At 43.9% G+C, this 14,551-nt stretch overlaps 1 protein-coding gene across 4 annotated transcripts in view; it reads left to right on the top strand.

Annotated features, from left to right (window-relative positions):
- Positions 1–11,733, top strand: part of LOC131138896 (rho guanine nucleotide exchange factor TIAM1-like) — a 64,891-nt gene extending 53,158 nt beyond the window's left edge. For all 4 annotated transcript variants that reach the window (XM_058088248.1, XM_058088247.1, XM_058088249.1 and 1 more), the window contains 13 exons: positions 6–130; positions 4,766–4,984; positions 5,178–5,246; positions 5,322–5,447; positions 5,852–5,960; positions 6,448–6,627; positions 6,717–6,832; positions 6,901–7,009; positions 8,326–8,381; positions 8,502–8,598; positions 8,807–8,894; positions 9,476–9,648; positions 9,885–11,733. In XM_058088248.1, coding sequence (XP_057944231.1) covers positions 6–130; positions 4,766–4,984; positions 5,178–5,246; positions 5,322–5,447; positions 5,852–5,960; positions 6,448–6,627; positions 6,717–6,832; positions 6,901–7,009; positions 8,326–8,381; positions 8,502–8,598; positions 8,807–8,894; positions 9,476–9,648; positions 9,885–10,450 — 2,033 coding nt within the window. In that variant the 3' untranslated portion in view covers positions 10,451–11,733. The remainder of the gene's footprint in view (positions 1–5; positions 131–4,765; positions 4,985–5,177; positions 5,247–5,321; positions 5,448–5,851; positions 5,961–6,447; positions 6,628–6,716; positions 6,833–6,900; positions 7,010–8,325; positions 8,382–8,501; positions 8,599–8,806; positions 8,895–9,475; positions 9,649–9,884) is intronic.
- Positions 11,734–14,551: the final 2,818 nt, after the last annotated feature.

Here is a 14,551-nt window from a genome sequence, read left to right as displayed (position 1 = left end):
AACAGAGGACATTCTGGACGAGGTGTCAGGGTTGACGGTGGAAGAGAGCTTGGACGAAGGACCTCTGATGTCACCACAGAGTCCTGGAGATCAACCTGAAGAGAAGATATGCGGCGGGGCGGGACAGAAGGTACGAGTCCATATGCCATTAGATGAAGAGTGCGCTTAATGTCTGGCAGGTGGCAAGCAGATGAGTGTGTGTGTGTGTGTGTGTGTGTATGTGCGCACGCGCGCGCATGTGTGACAGACAGGTAAGAGACGCCGCGAGACAAGTGTATCGTTTTGTAATCAAACTGACGTCGAGTCTCATCAGCGTTTGTGATTGTAGCGACACGCCGCATGCTACCAGGCCTCCCCTGGATACGCTTGTCACTTTTATCACCATGGCGATGAGTGACGACCTGTCACCTTTCTTTATCACCAGAAATGCAGCACTGTTGTGGAAGGTCAGACAGCGAGATGACGCTTTAGTTTTTCTTGCTCAAACTTCCTTGCCCAACGTCTTGGCGGCTTTCCTTTCTGTCTGCACTGTGCTTTCTTTGTGGGTCGATCCAGGAGTGGCGAGGCCCTCGTCTTGCCTCATTTCACCGCTGGCAAAGACAGGACAATTTTAATTATCCCCGCATTATAATTACTTGATTCTATGCACAGTGTTTCACATCATTTAGTGCAGATAAATGAGTGTCTGGAGCGGCACAGGAGACTGGGAGGTTCATTATTTTAGACAAAAGCAGCGCCGCCACCTCCAAATGTGATAAAGCAAGGGGGAGGGGGAGGGTGGGTGATCACTTGGGATAACAGCAATCATGGAGACGATGGTGGTGAGTGCACCTCTTCCCGGAGGAGCAGTTAGTGGAAAGAGCTGCTTATAATTTATAGCGCTTTACTTTTTAGCCTGGAGGCATTTGGGATGAAAACTCTGCAGGAAAAGTGGGGGTTGTTTTGATTGACAGGCAATATTTGGCTTCTGGTTATCTTGCCTTTATCATCTTTGGCATCGATTCTCTTCTCAAACGTCAGTGTCGTTTTTGTCCCTACTCTTCTCTTATCTCACTGATGTCCAATGATGCCTACTGCTGGCTGCTTGTTTACTGTAGTTGCACCGCGCGGCCACTAGAGGGAAGACGGGGGCAATGAACCATCCGTCAGTCTGCCAACCCTCTCAATTTCACTGAGAAATCACCATATGCCCTTCTTTCACATTCTTGCACCCAGGTTGGATGCTGGTGGAAATGATTGGAAGATGAGAATTTCCTTCATTGTCCCTTATTTTATTATAAAATGTTGTCTTGTAGGATTTATAATCATTCCAAAAGTCTCATTAATTTGCCTTGATATTCTGCAGTTTGAAGGGTGTAAAACGAAACATGATATTTACATTTGCACCTTTCCACTGACGAGTGAGCACACATGCTGTTATGCATGTCGTAATGTGTGATGATGTGCATATGGATGCCAAGTACTCGGATGTGCATAATCTCAGTTTATCCTGCTTTCTGCTGGCAGGGGCGGTGGCAGGTTGGTGCTTGCCTCCAAGCTCCGCCCCGTTCCCCGTATTGCGCCCACTGTGCAACAACTCCCCTCCCTCCACACACTGGCTCGGGCGGTAGCCACAGGCTGTTTTACGTGTGCTGAAAAGGTCAAGGTTTGTCTTTGCATGCGCGGCACCTCTTTGGAGAAAAGGTAACGCAGATCCTGTTGTGGCTTGACTTTTCTTTTCACTTAGCTGTTAGTTGACGTGTAGAATGCTTATCATTCAAATCTAATGCTCATGCTAAATCCAAAGGATGGCTTGCATACATTAAATGTATTCAATGGAATGAAGAAGCTTTCCCACTTTTCCATTGAGCTAATGAGCACTCCAAAGTGTGTGCATGCGTGCATGCGTGTGGAATCAAGGCGTGCTTCTCTTACATAACTTATGTTTTGTCAGCAGTACAGCAGGTGTGGCCTGAAGAGTCTTTGCAGGTTGGAAAGTGCAGGTTAGAATGAAAGTACTGGAGAATGAGAGAGTAAAGCATATGGTCATGAGGTTATGTTTTCATTGCCTTTGTCACTTTCAGCTGCAAGAGGTGTTTGTATGAAAGGTGTACATTCTGGTGCTGGTCCAAATGTGCTCTGGTGTGGGCTGTTTTGCTTCCTTAAGTACGTCAGCCACGAAAGAACCAGTGCTGCGCTTTCTTCCTGACCCTCCTCCTTCACTTTGCCTCCACCTCACTTGCTCCTCAACTCACAAAGAGGCGATGTTGTTCCCAAAACAACCTGAAGTGGACTTCTGCTGATTGACTCGGTTCTGTTCAAGCTCACGGTGGATTTGCTTTCGTCAGCATCAGTGAGACTTGGGAGGTGTAAGTGGAGGGGGCTAGTCATGGACAACACGCCGGACTTTTGTTTGGAGCTCTGATCCTCCAGCATGTCCATCTTCAAGAGGAGGAAGAGAACCTCCAAATGCTCGTCCAGGTTTTTTTATGATTTACAGCCGGTGAGCCGCACTTCCATTGTTTACACTCGTGTCTGCAGGATGCTTTTTAGGCCACGTTCCCACTAGCACCATTTGACCTACGCCTGTAAGCATCACATTAGTGCACACAGTTTGGCAAGGAAAAGTTCATTACTGCAACATATTTCACACAGTTCTGCTTTTTAATGCTGGTTTTAGGAAGTCCGCTCAGAAGTTGTTGATTTTCTTGGGTCGTTTGGTCTCCTAGCTAACTTTTATGTATCTGTCATCTCGATGCCTCGTCAACAATGACCACCAACCAGCTAAAATGATGAAAGAAAAGCTTTGTTTTTAACATTTCACGGCAGCCATGCTTGGGCGGGTTGTTAATTGAAAGCTGCTTTTTAATGACGCTTCATGCATCATCATCATCCATGTCACGGTGACATGTCTCTACTCACCGCTCCGTCTGCTGTAAAGTCCTCTGATGGTGGCAGACTGCGAGACCGACCACCTCAAAGGCTCTCATACCGTCTTTGGCTCGTTAACGCATTAGCATGGCGAGTGTGTGCTTTGTGTGACGGGACTGACTTGTTTCCTTATTAGCTTGATTGTGTGTGTTGTGCTTTAATGCACGAAAGATCAGCATCCTCATTGGTCTGTTTGCTGCCCAACGGCTTTGAAGGCCTCAATGGGAAATTGAGTTAGTCACTGGTGCGACATGACAGACAAGGCATGCAATCTGCTTAGATGGACTTGTTCGCGCCTCAGCATCTGTCTGTCAATGTAATTGCATGCCACCAGGAGGCATATATTATGTTGATTTTTTTTGAGTGCATAACACAGGTCACACTTGTATTTTAATCACGTCTAGCTCTTTAATAATTGCAGCATTAATCCCAGTCCACTAAAATGGCAGCATGAAATTGGATTGATCATCTGTTTGGTGGCTGCAAGGCTTCATTTACAGCAAGCGTGTCCAATATTTTGCTGCAGAGGGCTACTAATATTTATTTTGCTTAAAAAAATCTAATATGCTAAAAATGTTTACATTATTATTAGCATCAACATTATTAGCATTGCCCCCCATCTGCATATCGGACACCCCTTTCAAAGGAGATCGAAGAGAAGAAAATACATAACCGGTGATCTGTGTCATAATGTATTTTCTGTATGATTACAATATTTTTTTTACATTTTCTTAGCTGAATTTGCTCATGTACGTGCAGAAAGCAGAGCCTCTAAATGGTTGTGTGTTCGTTTCTGTTTGTCAGTATGTCGCCACAACATTTCTAGAAGATTTATTATACACCATGACTTTTGCCAGCCGGTAGAATGTCTTTAATGGACCATAGAGTATGGCTGCAGAGAAGTATGGGAGTACTTTCCACTTAACGGTAACGATTCGGTGGTCTGCGACTTGTGCAAAATGGAGATAGCGTACCATAAAAGCACTACTGTGATGCACCAGCACCCGGGAGCTGCTTGTGTGGAGAAGACTTTTTTTAAAACTTTTTTTTTCTTTCCTTGTTTGTAATGATTAACCCCGTCATTCATCCGAACCGCACCACGTAACTTACCACGTACTCCGGCCTCGCGCACACAGCATGCGCCCACTCAAACACACACCTGTGCAGACACACGCACAGAGTGGGAGTGGTGGTGGAAAGCAAGAGGGAAAGAAAGTGCTCTTGCAGGAACACAGCTGCTGTTATTTTTTTATTTATTTTAGTTTGTATTTTGATTCAGATTGGGATCTTTGCACAATAGTTTGATTCATTATTTTTTTTATTACAATTCATTTTTGAACATATGAAAATAGAAAATCTATTGGAAAGAAGACATTTGTTTTATTCAAGGAGATAAATTAGCATTAATTGCTTTATAGGTTAAATTATAGGGAGATGATCGAATAGAAATCAAATTGGATTTAAAAATGAATCGTTAGATTAATTGATGCATCGAAATTTTTTTCTAGATTAATCGATTACAAAAATAATCGTTTAACCCAGCCCTAGTGAAGGAGGTAGTACTCTGTTGTGCTTGAAGGGGGCGTGCATGTAAATACTACTACTCACAACGATAGTAGGGATACCTACATAAGTGTTATGTGAACCGCAGGTTTTCCTTTAAATATTGAACATCGTGGACACAGTAATGTTGACCTGTAAAAGTTATACAGTAGTACATTTTACATTCATCCTGAAATGTATGTGAAGTATCCAGAACATCTTGTGAGTAGTACGACCACAAGTGCCACACCATGCATGAACCTCACTGGATGTCACGGACTCCCAGTTCAAAAGTGAAATGCTTTTCTCGCAGAACACGGCGCAGGTCGCCACTTTCTGCCGTGGCCTCCACGACGTCAACGCTCCCGACTGCCAGATGTCGTCATCATCGTCGTCCTCGTCTCTCTCGCCGAGCCCTGTGTCAGCCCTGCCGCCCTCTTGTGGCACAGCGGCACAGAGGCAGCTGTCCGACGCTGACAAGCTCCGCAAGGTCATCAACGAGCTGGTGGAGACGGAGAAGACCTACGTGAAAGTCAGTAGGACGGTTGTTGATCTTGAGAATACTAATGCTTTTCCACATGCACTCGATTTTCGTACAGTAGCTGAAATTGATGTTTGTTTTGTTTTGAGTGAAATCCTCAGTAATGACTCACCCCCTCCTCCCTTCTCACATGCCCTGCCTTGTTCCTCTTTATGTTGTCTGATCTTGTTCTTGGTCTTTTCAGGACCTGAGTTGCCTAATCGAGTGCTACTTGACACCACTACAGAAAGAGAGCTTCCTGACTCAGGATGAGGTGAGGTCTGCAGCGTCATGTGACCACTTGCTGACATACCTGCTTTAATTCAAATTCTCTGCTCGTCTGACCCAGTTGGACGACCTGTTCGGTAACCTCGGCGAGATGGTGGAGTTCCAGGTGGAGTTCCTGCGGACGCTGGAAGACGGTATCAGATTGGTGCCAAATCTGGACAGACTGGAGCGGGTGGAGCAGTTTAAGGTGCGGTATGAAGTTCCGCCCATTATTCTAGACCTGTTTCCTCCGATCAGCACAAGTTTGCAATTTGTCTTTGTCCCAAAATGTGAATTGGATGAAAATAACCGTGGCACCCCCACTGCAGTGTCAAGCATACCAGACTAAATGTCTTGTTGGAATGCTTCTTCTATGGTTTCGATACAATTGCACATTCAGAGATGGTGATTATGCCGCACCAAGTGATTGTTGATTGTATTTAGATGACTGTAATTACTGCTGCATATCTTCCAAAGACTGACATCTCATTAACATCTCAAAGGATCACTCACTGAGATTCGTAGTCCCAAACAATTCCCTTCACGTACATCACATCCCGCTCACACCCACAGCCTGGATCAGGATAACAGTGTGACATCATTTCTCCACAGAAAGTGCTCTTCTCCTTGGGTGGTTCCTTTCTTTATTACGCCGATCGCTTCAAAATCTACAGCGCCTTCTGTGCCAGCCACACTAAGGTCCCCAAAGTACTGGCCAAAGGTAAGTGCAGCCAATAACGTGGAAACCTCCTGGAGGCTTTACCAGCGGCCTTTTCAACTTGTTTGTTGATGTTTCACGTTGAATCAAAAAGCCTTCTCCTGTTCAATTTTTTCCGGTGTGGAGTCTTCCTGTTTATATCTCTGGTGGGTGTGGTCGCATTAAGAGTTGCTGGGAGTGGCCGGTGAACCACAATAGGTTGTTTGCTTATTCCCATGGAATGCAACAGTCATTGGGTAGAAAGGATGGCCGCTCGTTTCAAAGAGGTGTGGGAGAAGCAGTTTATGGCAAACTAGAAAATACTGTACCTCTCAAAATAGTTTGCACCAGAGACTTAATAGGTGGACTCCACATTTGCAAACAAATGAAATGAAATATCTCCAACAAACAACAATCCAGTTCCCTCCATTCATCCTTTGTGGATTACAGAAGTTCCTTTTTGGCCCTCCTTGTGAAGAATTTTTCTCCTTGCGTCTCTTTTTACCGGCAGCCAAAACCGATCCAGATTTCAAGGCCTTCCTGGCGGAGAGAAACCCCAAACAGCAGCATTCGTCCACGTTGGAGTCCTACCTGATCAAGCCTATCCAGAGGGTTCTCAAGTACCCCTTGCTCCTCAGGGAGCTGTTTTCCCTCACTGACCCAGACAGCGAGGAGCACTACCACCTGGATGGTGAGCCCCACTGTGCCGTAGGGCAAATTGATCACCTGCTGATGATGCCCTGTTGCTGATTTCTGTTTTTTTATGCCCCCCCCCCCCAGTGGCCATGACGGCCATGAACAAAGTGGCTAGTCATATCAACGAGATGCAAAAGCTTCACGAGGAGTACGGCGCTGTGTTTGACCAGCTCATTAATGACCAGACCTCACACAAAAAAGTAAGCGCCATCACGGCTTTCTTCTTCTATGACTTTTATCTTTTATTGACTTGAATTTCTCCTGCCAGGTGGCCGATCTCTCCATGGGGGATCTGCTGCTTCATTCCACTGTGGTGTGGATCAACTCTCCAGCCTCTTTGGTCAAGGGCAAAAAGGACCCAGAATTGGCTGCTTTTGGTGAGAATATGTGTGCTATCCTTTTAGCACGGGGGGGTTCCACAGGGCTCCCTTATAGGTACCTAAACCTCCATCTTGACATATTTTAAAGCTAATGTTTGGGACATATCAACACTAAAGTTTCCCTTCCTGCTTTTTCAGAATGATTGCTCACATTTTAGATTGAAATGCCTTGTCAGCCATTGGGATGTTTAGTGTAAATGTTTATTTATCAATGCTTGCATTTGAAACTTTCCTGGGCTTATTTTGCAGCCATGGCCAATAAGAAAAGTCAAGTTTTGTGTTGTCACTGTTCATTACTTAAATGCTTAATGTAGTTATTTTCTAAGCATACAGATGGCTTTAAGGTTAATTATTGATATGAGCTGGTCTACATTTTGTTCAGAATTTTCTTAATGATAAGCTTCGCAGGTACCCTAAATCAGGGGCATCCAAACTGGAAAATCCTTTTCCAAAGAGCGCCACATACTGCAAAAATTAAAAGATGCCAGGGCCACTTTGATATTTCGCAAACATTTGCTAAGAAGGTAGACATTTTGAGAAAAATGTGATAAAAGTGAAAAGGCTTTTACCCCCATTTTTACTGGCTTTTTTTCTAGTGTATCTCAAGTTTCTCTTTAAATAATCCTTGTATATTTTCTTATTTATAATTACTTTTCATTTCCTCATACTACAACTGGAAAAAATGTTAAATGTCTACTCAGTGGTACTAAATGCCATTATTTTTACATATTTTGGCCTCTGTAATATTTTGATGTGACTCAACCTTTTTTTGTATTTTCTCACCCTTTTCCCCTCGTAAAACTTGTCTTGTAATTTTGACTTTATTTCCACTATATTTGGACTATTTTCATTTTAATAACTTTCTCCAAAACCTCATTTGATAAAATTATTTTATGCTACTAAAAGTAAATATTCTTCCCAATATGATTACTTGTTTCTTGTTAGATTACAACTTTTACTCTAATATTTTGACTTTATTCATGTGAAATTACTGCAATTTTTTCCTTTAGTTAAATTCTATTTTTAGATTGTGCCACAGGCTGATGTAATAAAGCATGTAACATGAGCTCTGCTTGCTTTCCTATATGACAGGTCATTGAACAGGAATAATTTTTATAGGACATTTATTCCAATTGTATGGCATCCTGCTCAGCTTTGATGCTGGGAATGAATATTGAAAAGGGATTTTCTGGCATGGCTTAAGTGCAAGTGCATTTTCTGACATGTTGTGACTCTTTTTTTTTTTATGGTGGAGTGAAGCTTGTCTTGTCAGCTGATCTTTGATGCTGATTATTTTTCTGTGTCTTTGTCAGTGTTTAAAACAGCGGTGGTGTTTGTGTACAAAGACTCCAAGCACAGGAAGAGAGGGGTGAGTGTGCTAAACTGCGAGACCTTTAGTTGCTAAAGAAGATATGTACCAGTGTGCCCTCTGGTGGCCCGATGACGTATTGCATGTGGTGCTCACCCACAACCATCACCTCTTCCTCAGGGTGGATCTCACCGAGCATCAGTTAGCGACGACAAGGATCCCATCCGCTTCCGTCACATGATCGCCACAGACTCCCTGCAAGTCCGCGCTTTAGCGAGTACGTTCATTTCTTCACAAAGACCTGCCTCGTTAATCCTATTCTCCCACATGCACACACTCTTTGCTTCACTGCCTTTAATCACCTCTAATTGGCTCTCCTCCTAATGGTCCACCAATTAGCAGGAAAGAGATAAACGGCAGTAATTAACTGCTAGCTTAAAGGCAGTACATCACACATCTTGTTTGTTTTTTTGTCTTGTATGCAGACTCTGAAGGCACTGCTATGTGCGAGATCGTTCACACCAGGTCGGAATCGGAGGGACGACCTGAACGAACCTTCCAACTGTGCTGCAGGTTGGCACTTTATTGGTGTTTATGAACATGCCGCCATACTTCACCTTCATGTAGGAGACATGCAATGGAAGTATTGGAGACGCTCTGATAGATAGATAGATTTATGTTTAAAGGGAAACACCCCCCCCCCCCCCCACTCCCACCACTTATACCACCATGTTGGAATATTCTACAGCACTGAACCTGTGCTGTAAAGCACAAAGCATGCCATCCTTCCAAAAACCATTAAAAGGAAATGTTGGGTCCATTGCATCACCCTTTAACTGGACACAGCTTATTTCTGAATTGTATTTATTGGACCGTCATTGAATGTAGCATGTTGTCTTTGCATCCATGCACATTTATGATTCACCAGTCACAGTAATATGTCCTTAAAAAAACAGATCTCATTTCTCTCAAGGTAGTAATTTATAAATACCGGACTATAATCCCTGTTAATTGGTTCCTATGATGAGTGAATCTCTGAAAAGTAGGATTCCTTCTTTATAAATGGAATATTTTAATGTTTTTTTTTTTGTAGAAAACCTCACTGGTAGACGAGTGACGTCATCTTGTCTTTTCTCCTTTTGCCCCACGTCCAGTTCCCCAGACAGCAAGAAAGAGCTGCTGAAGGCGGTCCACTCCATCCTCAGGGAGAAGCAGCGTCGGCAGCTTTTAAAGACCGAGTCTCTTCCTCTCAGCCAGCAGTACATCCCTTTTGGGGGCAAGCGGCTGTGTGCCCTCAAGGGGGCGCGGCCTACCATGAACAGAGCAGGTGATGGAAGTACCGAAGCACCACGTGTTCCTTTGAGTTAGTCTTGAAAGGTCCACTATGCTACCATCAATTGGAAGAGCCGTGCCTGTAGTTGAATATAAGAAGCTTAGATGCTGGAGTTGAGATATCGTCAGTCAAACGTAGTCGAGTGCTAAACTTGAGACGTATTACTGCCGTAAACTAGAGACGTATTACTGCCGGAACTTTCCATTGAAGTGTTTGTGGCTTCTTTTCAGCTTCCGCTCCTTCCCGGACGCTGGCCCGCAGGAAGTTGGTCCGTAACCGCTTCACCATCGACACAGACTTGGTTTTCCACGGCAACAACAACACCACCAATGAGGACTGCGACCCCGCCCACCCGACGCCCCATTATGACCCGCCTCATCCCCAGAAGCCGCACAGCGACGACACGGACCGCTGGGTGGAGGAACAGTTTGACCTCGCCCGCTACGAAGACCCGGCCAAGGTGAAGGAGACGGACATCCTGAGCGACGACGACGAGTACTGTAAGTCCGTCAGGGCGGCGACAGCGGCGGCGGTGGAGGTCGAGCCTCACAACCTCCAGCTGGACGCCCTCACGATACATGGAGCGGAGGGGCGGAGCCAAGACATGAATGGACGAGTGCCAACAGGAGGCGGAATCACACAGGACGACGCCGCCGAGCGATTGTCTCGCTGCGCCACGCCCACTCTGAAGGTGGCCCCCCTCAAGCCGTGTGCAGCGGAGGGGGCCGCCAACCAGGACCACGACGTCATTTGGGTGCGACGGGACGACTTTGGATGTAATAGCGATGTCTTCTGACCGAAAGAACTCCCAACTCGTCTTCCCTCACATGCTTTGACTGACTGACTTGGCTGTGTGTGTGTGTGTGTGTGTGTGGTGACACAGGAACACGTGGCCAGTTCATTAGGTACACGTCGTGGCCCCACAGCAGTGCAACAGACGCCCTGCAACACTTTCTCCCTCCATGAGGACCACAGTGATGCTAGTTTCATGTTCCATCCAGTCAACACCAGAAACCCATTGATTCTTACTCAGGCAAGATGGTACAGGGGTCAAAGGTTGCATCCAGACACATTTGTCACCTCTCCCAACTTTGAAAACCTAGCCTACTGATTACAAAGGATAGCCGCCAAAGTGAGGTCAAAGTTCCCCCTTCAGGGTCATTTAAGGTTTTTAGCGTTTTAATTGGAGCTTCATGAAAAACCGATCCAAGTATTATGAACACGGAGCACCTTGCCAAGCTGCCCATCCAAATGGATTAGCGCTTCTCATTTCAAAAATCATACCCCATTATTATTATTTTGGCTTCTTGCAAGTTTGTTGCTGGAGCAGGCCAAAATCCAAATGTACAAAATGCTATGTTTTCACGGCCCCAAAGTCTATTTTTCCACCCAAAATGTGTCGACTTGTATTTTTGTGGCTCTCAGACTGTTTGTGTTTCAGCACTGGAAGCTTTAAAGAGCTTTTTTTCATGCTTTTTAACTTGTATTTAAAAGAAAAACTTCTGGAAGCTGACTTGAAATGTTTTTTTTTTTTTTCTAAAAGCTAGCTTGTTAGGATGCTTTTCTACCGTCGTCGTTTACATTCTGCTCTCCAGTATTCCCAACCCACTTTGGCGTTTCTAAAATATTTCATTGCTAATGCTAATGCTAGCATCTATCAACTTCCTCGCCCTCCCTAAAAGAAATCCTAATTTACTTGAAGGACATTCCTGATAGTGACTGCACCTCCAAAGGACCAACCCTTGACCTTGTATTCGTATTTTATTCGTCACAAAACAGGGACTAACGCTACTTGTATCACCTGCAGTTCTTCCTCATGTCCACCAGGCGGTGCTGTTTCACTGTCGCATCTTGCACTAATCAACAAACGAGACTGTCAGCTGCTCCTGTGTGGATAATGTTGGTGGACAATAAGTTAGTTTTGAATAAATTTAGCATTTTAGGGTTGTTTTTAGACCACTGTGAGACACAATCACTGCCCCCTCCCCACATGACTTGCTTTGTACTTGGATGGCCGTGTTGATACACGCTACATGGAGTATAATCATTTGTATGGCAAAATAAACTTTCTACATTTGACTTTTCAAGTGCACTTTATTGAAACTCACTATTAATGCTTTAAAATGTGTCAAATTTAACTTAAATGTATTTTGCTTTCTCATTTTATTCAATTGACTTTCCATTTATAATTTGACATACTTTGCTTTACAATTGCATACATAGAAAATTTTGTTTGATAAATATTTTAAAATATGTATTTTCTCTTCACATTTCAGGAATTTCCAAATTTCAGATAACATTTACTGTAATAAATTATGAATGCTATATGATTTAGACGTATGAAAAAGTTTGGGCACCCCTGATCATTTTCCTTTATAAATCACTGGTTGTTGGGATCAGCAATTTCAGTTAAACCCTTGTTTTATTGATTTGTATACCTTTAACGCTAATTATTGGACCAGAATTTGGTAGACCATTGACTGCATACACAAGTGAAGCCAATCATGAGAAAGGCTGTTTAAGGTGGCCAATTGCAAGTTGCATCTTCTGTGAAGATGAGCACCACAGTAGCCTCAAAACAACTGTCAAATGACCTGAAAATAGAGATTGTTCAACATCATGGTCTAGGTGAAGGATACAAAATTGTTCAACACCATGGTCTAGGTCAGGGGTGGGCAAACTTTTTGACTCGTGGGCCGCATTGACGGGGGGCAGACTATATATTTTATACGTAACTGTCCACCTGGAATTATTGTATCTGTAAAAGTGTCGTGCAATCTGCTATATGTGCACTTTGAGATCATTCCTTTGATGCAAAGTGCATTATAAATTTAATTTAATTTTATTTAATTTTACAATTATTATGTGCTGGTGTCCCTTTTTTCAGGAGCACTTTGTAAACAACAGACCACATCAAATAATATAATAATATTGATAAAACAGGTACTCAAACCATCAAAAGGGTGGCTCAAACCATGATGCCAGGTTGTATGTTAAGCTTAAATGAAAAACTTTAGAAAGAACAGGCGGGCCGTATTCAAACACTTGGCGGGCCGGATGTGGCCCCCGGGCCATAGTTTGCCCATCCCTGGTCTAGGTTAAGGATACAAAATTGTTCAACATCATGGTCTAGGTGAAGGATACAAAATTGTTCAACATCATGGTCTAGGTGAAGGATACAAAAGCTAGCTCAGGGATTTCAGCTGTCAGGTTCCACTCTGAGGAACATAGTGAGGAAATGGAAGACCACAGGAACAGTTCTAGTTAAGACCTGGAGTAGCAGGCCATGAAAAAGAAGCTAAGGATGGTGAGAACAGTCAAACTCAACCCACACACCAGATCCAAAGACCTCCAACATGATCTTGGTGCAGATGGTGTCACTGTGCATCCTTCAACTATTCAGCTATTCTGGGAGAGTCACGCAGAAGAAGCCTTTTCTTCTCACATGCCACAAACGGAGTGGTTTTAGGTATGCTAAAGCGTATTTGGACAAGCCAGCTTCATTTTGGAATAAGTTGCCGTGGACTGGTGAAACTAAAATGGAGTTATTTGGACTTAACAAGGGGTGGTATGCATGGCGGATGAAGAAACACTTGCTACCCACAGTAACATTTGGTGGTGGTTCCATCATGCTGTGGGGCTGTGTGGCCAGTGCAGGGACTGGAAATCTTCCAAGTTGATGATCTGGGGTGCCCAAACTTTTTCATACCACTGTATTTCTGGGCGTCGACCAGAAGCTGGTGACAACAGGGCAGCCACAAACCAATCGGACTGTGTCCTTGCTCCTCTGAATAATAATTCAGTAATACGGACTCAGGGCATTATTTAAGCGTACACCTTGCAATCCAACCTACCTTGGTGGTGTCGGTGTTCAGAGTGACTTGTGGCTGTTTTTTTTCCATTGGAGTTTGAACAGCTGTTGCTACTTGTTGAAGTCCAAGCAGAAGCTGTAGTAATTCTACATTTGATCAAATTGACTTCAAGATTTGTCAGATCAACTCACTTAGATGTTTGGACTTATCAGCACCCTTAATCGCCCGAGCGCTTCAGCTTTCAATGACCGGTTCTGTTTCATAACACGCCTCATACGTACTAGAAGAGATCCGTGTTGACATTTTAGCAACATTGTTGTTATATTTAGTGAAACATTAGTGAAGCACAGTTCTACTTCCTAACTGTTGTGATGCATTCAGGGCCCATTACCAAATTCATTTGGCCCTTTTCAACAAAGAAGGTTCACATTTCACTTCATGTTGAAGAAAATGTCAGCACTGTCATGGAAGATTTTTATTTTCCTTGAAGACAGAAAGAAAGAACCCTTTTGGAAATCTCTTGACTTTTCCCCAAATGTCACAAAAAGTCATACATACGTTATTTTAATGCACGGTGGTGATTGACGTCACGATGTGTCTGTCTCGCCCGTGTGTGTGTGTGTGTGTGTGTGTGGTCTTTGCAGGATCCTCCTCTGGAAGATAATCTGGCATCTGCTCTGTAACCTGAAGATTATTTCTGCTCTCATCAGGACCAGCCTGCATCCTGACGGAGCATCGCTGCCAGGCCATCTGCTTCTTAATCCTTGCGGTCCAAAGAAGGACGGACAGGCACGGTGGGACCTCAGTGATGGCTTCAATGTAAACGTGGACACCCTGAGGTGCTATTCCATGTGTTGGAATCAGCTGTATGTGTCACAGTATTTATATCGAGCTAATTTCCCCCAAAACTCTACTTAAACTTGATAACTCAGCTATTCAGAATACCTAATTAGATATTTTACATGTGTTTTGTTAATTTACACTCAAACGTGCTACATTGAAGCAGTTTCCGGTTTGTGTCTTATTTTGAAGAGCACACTCGGAAGTGAACTCATCAAACAATGTGACTTAACGCTGTCGCGCTC

Source organism: Doryrhamphus excisus, chromosome 11 (assembly GCF_030265055.1).
Source record: "Doryrhamphus excisus isolate RoL2022-K1 chromosome 11, RoL_Dexc_1.0, whole genome shotgun sequence".
NCBI classification, from domain to species: domain Eukaryota; kingdom Metazoa; phylum Chordata; class Actinopteri; order Syngnathiformes; family Syngnathidae; genus Doryrhamphus; species Doryrhamphus excisus.
The sequence above is the reverse complement of the archived record's forward strand: the minus strand, read 5'-3'. Positions and strand labels throughout refer to the sequence as shown.